Here is an 8,617-nt window from a genome sequence, read left to right as displayed (position 1 = left end):
CCTTTGTATGGGTCCCCTCACATTGCTCAATCCCAGGCAATGAGAAGGCGGACTCTCTCGCAAAGGTGGGCGCGCAGGAAGGCGAATTGTATGACAGGCAAATTTCACACGATGAATTTTACCATTTAGTGCGTCAGAGTACCTTTTCGAGTTGGCAAACCGATTGGGACACTGGAAATCTTGGACGGTGGTTACATTCAATTATTCCTAATGTTTCTTCGAGAGCGTGGTTTAAAGGCTTGGGCTTAAGTCGTGACTTCATTCGCGTGATGAGTAGACTTATGTCCAACCACTACTCGCTAGATGCTCATCTCAATAGAATAAACCTCGTGGACAGCAACATCTGTCGGTGTGGAAACGGTTACGATGACATCGAACACGCAGTTTGGCAATGTACGGATAATGACGCCGCCAGAGAGCGACTTTTGAATACCCTCGAGGCCCAAGGAAGACAACCCTATGTTCCTATCAGAGACGTGTTGGCAACCCGTGATCTCTGCTATATGCAGTCCGTTTATGTTTTTCTTCAAATGTCTAGTATAAGAATTTAATTCCTTTTGTCTTTTGTCTCTCTTTATTAGTTTTTGTTTGTCTTGTCCCCCCGTCTCGATGAGTCTCATCGTCGCCCACTGGTCACCCACCATAGCCGGTCGAACTCCGGACGAAGCTAGAACAGCACTACCGTTCATACTGGCGACAACGCTCTGATGAGACAACGAAACCCTACCCCAAGCTCCTCCCCTGATCCTATCCTTCGAAAATGTACCCTTCTAACCTCGAGTAAGCCGCGAGTAATCGGCCCAACTCCTACTAGACATAGAATTAAGTGAATTTTGTTACACACAGTGAACAATGAATTATCGGCTCCGTAAAGCTAACGCGATTGAGCCTCCCAAATAAACGAACTAGATAAAAAAAAAAACTTAGCTGAAGTCCGTAAACGGGGAATTGTTTGGCATTAATAAGACAAGCAGCAATGGTTAAGGCAAACTTGGTATTTGCTCTATATTCTAAAAGTAAAGTGAGACACCTCTTATCGCCGTTCCACGAATTTCACCCAGATACCATTCTTGGGCGACAGCAGAAACGATTTCCTGGATATTTCCAGGGGAAGTTGCTGTTTGTCCGATTGTTGCACCCGGTACTTGGTCAGCAGCGTCGCTATGCCGATCTTGCTCTGGGTCAGGCCGAACTTCATGCCCAAACAAATCCTTGGACCCTCGCCGAAACCTAAAAACGCGTACCGATGTCGGGCCTTGCGATTCTCGTCCAGAAAGCGGTCCGGCTCGAATCGACACGGGTCCGGATAGAGTTCCGGATCGTAGTGGATGGCAAAAACCGGAATGATGGCCGACATTCCAACCGGTATAGTGACACGCTTCGCGGCCCCATCTGCATACTGCGTTGGTAGTTCGTAGTCCTTGGTGCAAACTTTAGTCAAGGTGAAAACGGGTGAGTGCATTCGCAACGTTTCGTACATGGCTCGTTCCATGTAGACCAACTTCTGGACCGCTTCGTCCGTCAGTTTCCCATCGTACTCCTTCAGGACGCAATCGATTTCGTTCAGTACTCGATCCTGGATGTGCTGGTTCGAAGCCAGTTCGTAGAGCAAGTAGCTCATCATAGTGCTGGAGGTTTCGAAACCTTCGCTAAGGAACGTTACCGAATGGCCTACGATTTCGTCGACCTTGACTTCGCTGGTGCCATTCTGCGCCAGGGAGTCGTACATGGCCTGGAAAAGGTCCTGGCGTTTGACTTCGCCTTCCTTGCGCTGCCGGATGATTTCGTTGACCAACTTGCGGAACCAGCGATCCACGTGCCGCGGGACGAAGCTGGAAGAACATGGGATACGAGTACATAATTACTGAGATTGAAAAATTTGTGCATTGGACTGATTTTTATGGTAATTCTATACTGCCACTATACGCATAACTGTCACATGTCCTATGCAATCCTTATGGATTGTGGGACACTTATGCGTATAACAGCAGTATAAATAGTGATTGTAGGAAATGTACGTTCTATCATAATAGCAGACATGATTTTGTAGTATTCATAAACGCATTACAACAATTATACGTTTATGGGTAGTGCAATAGTCGTACTAGACCTTGTACATACATATCGACTTCTTCAATCTAGTACTACAATCGACGCACTAGATTAAAGAAGAACAACGGCACTACTCGGTATGTCTGTACATGGTATTAGTTAGTATACAATCATGTCTGTCCTAGGTATTAGGGTGGTTCAAATTATCCATTCACGCACACTAGCGCAACAACTATCCCGCTTGTGTGTTCAAATGAAAGATGTAAACAAATAATACCACCTCAACATAGAGATAAAGTGCAAATAGTCAAACAAGATTGAAAGGAAGCACTTTGCAATATCAAATTCGGTACGAATTTGCAACCGAAAAATGGTCGAACGGTCCTCATTCGAAATTGCCAAAATTTGCCTCAATTTGGTCCAATTGCTGGAGCCACAAATAGTGTGCGCCATACATGTATCTAATAGGCAGAATATAGAAGAAAGAGGCAGAATCTGTGATAACGATGCGCCTTATCAATTGAAGCATTTGCCACTTGACACGCCAATCAAAATGTTTAATTTAAACCAAATGAAGGTGGTAGGCAACTTACGGAATCCGGAGCAGAGAAGCGACTTTCGGTGCAAACAGTGCCAGCAATGTTCGCACGGTGGCGGAAATCGAATTCGGGTGGAACAATTCGTATCCCACCCGTTGAAATTCGGAGTTCGGATTGGTAAACGATTCCGCATCGATACCGAAGGCACAGCTGGCCACCGCGTCGATTGTATACCGGGAACAAATCTGCAATTGAAACGATACTTTTACATTAAGTGAATCATAAAACAAGGTGTTGATCGTACATCCTTTGCCTCCAAATCTGGAGTGCTCTCACGTGTGGTGGTCACGTAATCCAAGAAGTTTTCCGCTACATTTTTGAGGATGGGAAAGCATGCTCGGATCTTTGATTGCGTGAATACCGGTACCAGCTGTCCGCGTGTTTCCTTCCATGTATCACCGGATTGGGTAAATGGATTCACCGCAACAAGGGGATCAATGGTCTCATCTACTTCGAATGAGTTTTTGTTAAAATGCTGAAAGCTTCCCACCAGAATGTCCTTCACCAATTCCAAATCTCGTACAACGATGGCAGGTTTGTTGAACAGCTCGTAGATTCCGACCCATGACGCCGTCGGATATGTCCTATAATATTGCAGTGTTCAATGAAAACATAATCGAAATACCATTTGGACTTACCTGTAAACTTCCTCAAAAATCTCCCCAAAATGCTTCGATCCAGTGATCTGTTCTAGTCCGTTTCCGAATATGGGCAGCGGTTGGGGACCGTCAATGTTGGCCACCCGACGCCAATAACTGCACACCCATTTGAAGTAGAGACAAATGGCCAACACTCCTACTGCGATGTACACCTCGATCATCTTGCATAGGTGCGATTCGAGCTTAGAAGACTGACTGACTGACTGTAGCTAGCAAAGGCGGCAGATGGGTGGTGAACGATCAGCTTCTTCGCAGCCAAGCGCCCGAGCATAAGTGTGTAAGTGAGCAAACATCGGAGTCGCCCGCCCTGCACTCGCACACACTGTGATGGCAGACCATGTGCCGGCTTGACTCCCTCATGTGATAAATATTTACGACTATCAACGCTTCCAGCCATACAGGGTGTCTGGATGTTTTCATTCGGTGAAATATTCGACATGAATGAAATCATATACGAACGTAAATTCCGGAGTGATTTGAGATTTGGGCGTAATTTCTTTTGTAAAAAAAGACGTCAATTGTCGATTTCTCTTGAATTAAACCTCAATCTCATAAACAAACTACACCAAATGATAGAGGAATCATTCCTCTACCTCAAAGCGTTATTAGTTTTCAAGATTGAGCTTTTATTCGCGAGAAATCAGTGATTGACGTGTTTGTTTACAAAATGGAATTACGCCCAAATCTCAAATCACTCCGGAAATAGGTACTTTGACATCTTTTGCTTTGACTTATTATTGTTTATTCGTCTTTCGACAAGCTTTGATCTGGCTGGTTCACAGCTTCTATCAATATAAATCCAAGTTCTTTGAAGAGTTAACCCGCATAAGCGCGAACCATAAATTGACCTTACCGATAATGGTTATAAATTGTTTATAATCCCTGCTAAACTTCAACTGAAATGGTTATGGAACTTTACATGAACGTTTAATGATAAAGTTTTAACCTTAAGTATTATAGTTTTTTGGAAGTGGACCTTACCAATAATGGGTTGTTAAGAACCATTACCTTTCTAAATTCTTGTTTTCTCCATACATTTTCGGAAAGAAAACTATACTAAAACCTTTTAACTTATGGTTTGAGAACATTAATGGTAATGGTTATGGTAACCAGTAAAGTTCATGAATGGTTTTGTAACATCGATCAACTTTATGTGGAATATATCGCGAATTGGTTGCCTGTAAATTACTGATTACCAATTCACGATATATTTCACGTAAAGTTGAGCGATAATACAAAACCATTAATGGACCTTACTGACTACCATAACCATTAATGTTCTCAAACCATAAGTAAAAACGTTCTAATATAGTTCTCTTTCCGAAAATGTATGGAGAAAACAAGAATTTGGAATCGTAATGGTTCTTAACAACCCATTATTTGTAAGGTCCGCTTCCAAAAAACCATAATACATAAGGTTAAAACATTATCACACAAACGTTCATGTAAAGTTCCATAACCATTTCAGTTGAAGTTTAGCAGGGATTATAAACAATTTATAACCATTATCGGTAAGGTCATGTGATGGTTCGCGTTTATGCGGGAAGTCACAAACGAAGTGACAGACGACTTACTGGTGAAGAAATTCATTAAAATAATGTGGTTCGCTGTAATAGAATTTTCTTAGAAGCTTGTGCCATCAGCCACCAGATGGGCTAGTATTTTTGTTTTGATTTGAACATAGTTGATTTTGTGTGCAATATGATCTTTGACAGTGTGCAAAGAGTGTATCATTTTGTCATTTTTTTTATGCATTTCAGTTTAGAGTAGAGTGAAAGAGATAGAGCCAAAACATTCTATTACATTTAGTGTTGCCATGTGGTACAATCCATTACTAGTGTTGCCATGTGGTACAATCAAGTACACTCAAAAAATTTCACACGTTTGATCGAAGTGTTTAAACACTTGATTTTCTAAATGCACAACACATTTACTTTAAGTATATTTCACCTTGGTTCAATGTGTTATACTCGTTAATTTATAGTGTTTCAAACTTTGAAATGTTGAAAATCTTTCACTATCTATTCAAGTGTATTGCACATTGAATCACGCTACTGTTCAAAACAGATGGATTTAAAGTGTTTTGCATTTCAATACGATGTGAATTGCTTGCTCAGAAAGGTAAACATCGATAACAAGAGTTGTGACTTTATCCTATCAACCTGCCTCATATATGAGAACAACCGTGGCACAGTGAGATCGAACGAAGACTCCGGCAGCAGCATACCCCAACAGTCCATGATTGAATCCCAAATCAGACCCATTAAAAATATATGTGAAAGCTCTGGCCTCTGGCAGTTTTGTTTATATATTTGTCGATTCATTTTTAGAGTCGGTAAAGTAGAATTCGATAAAGTAGAATATTGTAGAATATTGAACTATGGTGTGCAAAGCTATCCAGCTTTCCATGCTCGGTAATGGCGGCCTGTTTGTATGAATAAATGTATCCTTCACTGTGCTTTTTGACACTAACTGGAGGGCGTATGTTGTTCCATTTTCTACTGTTCCTGGGAGAGGGAAAGGGAAGAGGTTGAAATTCGAACATCCAGATAGTGTCAAAAAGCACAGTGAAGGATACATTTATTCATACAAACAGGCCGCCATTACCGAGCATGGAAAGCTGGATTGATATCACCATATGAGGCACATAGAATCCAAGTGTGTCACAATTCAAATCCATAGTGTTCAGGCATGGTTCATAGCATAAGATTCACACATGAAATGGATGTGTTTCACAATATGCGCAAAATTAAGTGTGAGACACATGATGACGACGTGTGGAATTTTTTGAGTGTAGTAGTGGTGTTGCCATGTGGTACACTGAAAAATTGCAATAGCAGGTGCGTCACCAAAGTTTTCGAGCCGCTCCGTCTGTCACTTCGTTTGTGGTTAAGTCGAATTGAAGTAAAATGGAAACCAGGTTAAAAGCAAAAATCGTTAACCCTTTGTCTTTACCTTGGGGCAATTTGACCCCAGGCCACTTTCAAAGGCTGTAACTTTTTGATTTGTCGATGGATTTTTTTTTTCGTTTCTAGATGCGTCCACCAGAGCTCTGTAAGGCTCTGAACCATTTGGCAAATTTTTTAACTTTTGGTTAAAATTTAACAGATGGAAAGTTATCGATTAACTATGCTATCCGAGCATGGTTATTTCTGACAGACAAGAAGTTAAATTTTGACAACCGTGGCTCGAAAACTGGTCGATCGACAGCACAGGGATTTTCGAACATAGAGAATAACTTTCGAAATGTCACTTTTAACTAGGAGTTAAATTTAACTCGGCAAATGGTTTACAGCCTAAGAGATGAAATCTGCTCCAAAAACTTGAAAACATACTAATTGTGGGTAAACTACTTCTTTAGTATGTCCTCATGTTCATACGCACGTGAATAGTTTTGTGCCATTTCCAATACATTTTCCCATGCAAATTTTAAAATTACCCCGCAAATTCAAATTGTAGCCGAATTCGTTAAAATTTAGCGCTGTTGTTGGAGATCTCAATACAGATCAATGTCAGTAAGGTTCACGAATGGTTTTGTAACATCGATCAACTTTATGTGGAATATATCGCGAATTGGTTGCCTGTAATTTACTGATTACCAATTCACGATATATTCCACGTAAAGTTGAGCGATAATACAAAACCATTAATGGACCTTACTGACTACCATAACTGTTGTGATGACTGGCAACCTTGTAACCTATGTGACGCTTGCAAAGTTAACACGTTTGTATTTTCTCTTCGTTGATATTCCAACATTTTGGCGACTGAAGATGGGATTAAATTCGGAAAAATTTGCTTAAATGCGTAGATCTTGGTGTTTTGATACGGACAAACCAAACGAAAGACGGAAATCAGTGGAAAAACAAAAAAAATAGCTGACAGCGGATCGTTTCTGGAGGCCGGAGATGCCTAACCTAAATCAGTGAAAAGTATACACGTCATAGTAGCAAAAAAAAATAGAAGGAGAAACAAAAAGTGTAAAAAAAAAATGGATGTAAACAAATCGACGGTACCACCCTTCGACGTGGCGGACAGTGCCTCCATCGGGAGCCGATGGACAAAATGGAAACGCTCGTTTGAACTGTTCCTTGATGTTAATTGCGTAGCTCTGCCTTCTAGGAAGCGGTCTTATCTGCTTCACTACGCAGGTCCGGAAGTACAAGACATATTTTTCAACATCGAAGGACACAACGCTGCTCCCCCTGCGGGTTCTGATGTATATAAACAAGCTATCGGTTTGCTTGATGCTCATTTTGCTCCGTTGAATAACGTACCATATGAAAGATGTGTTTTCCGGAAAATGGAACAGTTGAATAGTGAAACAGTCGAGAAGTTCATCCATCGTCTTCGGGATCAGGGCAGACTTTGCGATTATGGAGTGGCCCTGGAAATGCGGATTACCGAACAGGTCTTCGATAAGTGTTGTTTGGATTCTCTGCGGGAATCGATATTGAAGAAAAAGCTGATGATGGTGCAGGAAATAGCAGATGAAGGTCGGATTTTGGAAACGGTAATGAGGAATAGAGAGCAAATGAAGAAGTCTGTCGAAGAGGATTCTGTCAATTTGGTGAAGAAAGTTGCTCGCCACCTGGATCGCCACGAAACATGTTTCCGATGCGGAAACCCAGGACATTTCGCAAACGACAAAAGCTGTCCGGCCAAAAGTAAAATATGCGACAAATGCGGAATCGTGGGTCATTTTAAAAAAATGTGCAAGACCAAAACTGTGAAGGCAACAACAAGCAAATCTCGAGTACGTCAAGTCCGTGAAGACTATGATTCTGTATCGGATTCATCGGAGAGCGAGAGCTGTGAAGCAGCGCAGAACGATGTGCAGCACGTATATGCAACCAGCACTGATGCAGACAAAGTAACATGTTACGTTGGTGGCGTGGAACTACGTTGGATTGTGGACTCCGGAGCTCACGTAAATGTAATTACTCGTGGAACCTGGAAATGGCTAAAAGGACAAGAATGTGTAGTGAGCAAGGAAGAAAAGTCGGACAAGGTATTGAGGGCGTATGGTGATGGGAAGCTGAAAGTGGAGAAAATAATTAAAGCTGATATTGCAACGAAGAATGCTACAGTGCATCATGAAATCTATGTCGTCGAGGGAAACAAAGGAGGAAACCTTTTGAGCAAGAAAACGTCAATGGACTTGGGCATCCTCGAAATCCACAGCGAATTGTGCAATGTTAGTGATGCGGGGAAACTCTCGATCGGAAAGCTGAAGCATGTACAGGTTGACATCAAGATTGACCATTCCGTACCACCTGTTCAACAACCCTGTCGACGGTTGCCGAT

The 8,617-nt window shown here is 41.8% G+C and overlaps 1 protein-coding gene across 1 annotated transcript; it reads right to left on the bottom strand.

The window, feature by feature from the left end:
• Nucleotides 1–1,015: 1,015 nt before the first annotated feature.
• Nucleotides 1,016–3,505, bottom strand: LOC135708629 (probable cytochrome P450 308a1). Its single transcript, XM_065230731.1, has 4 exons — nucleotides 3,290–3,505; nucleotides 2,896–3,235; nucleotides 2,646–2,836; nucleotides 1,016–1,832 (listed from the first exon to the last, which is right to left on the bottom strand). Exons 1-4 carry the CDS (start codon nucleotides 3,469–3,471, stop codon nucleotides 1,034–1,036), a joined length of 1,512 nt encoding a protein of 503 aa, XP_065086803.1. The 5' UTR covers nucleotides 3,472–3,505; the 3' UTR covers nucleotides 1,016–1,033.
• Between the last annotated feature and the right edge of the window lie 5,112 nt (nucleotides 3,506–8,617).

The sequence above is a fragment of the Ochlerotatus camptorhynchus genome, unplaced genomic scaffold (genome assembly GCF_037179485.1).
Source record: "Ochlerotatus camptorhynchus isolate MF236.1 unplaced genomic scaffold, CSIRO-AGI_Acam_v1.1 ptg000330l, whole genome shotgun sequence".
Taxonomy (NCBI): Eukaryota; Metazoa; Arthropoda; class Insecta; order Diptera; family Culicidae; genus Ochlerotatus; species Ochlerotatus camptorhynchus.
This window is presented reverse-complemented; position numbering and strand designations above follow the sequence as displayed.

Bases quoted from the DNA above. Each gene is read 5' to 3' on its own strand.
- LOC135708629 (XM_065230731.1), bottom strand. From the start codon at position 3,471: ATGATCGAGGTGTACATCGCAGTAGGAGTGTTGGCCATTTGTCTCTAC. The intron at 3,236-3,289 runs GTAAGTCCAAAT...GCAATATTATAG, and splicing joins ATTTTTGAGGAAGTTTACAG to GACATATCCGACGGCGTCAT. The intron at 2,837-2,895 runs GTACGATCAACA...TTTCAATTGCAG, and splicing joins CAGATTTGGAGGCAAAGGAT to ATTTGTTCCCGGTATACAAT.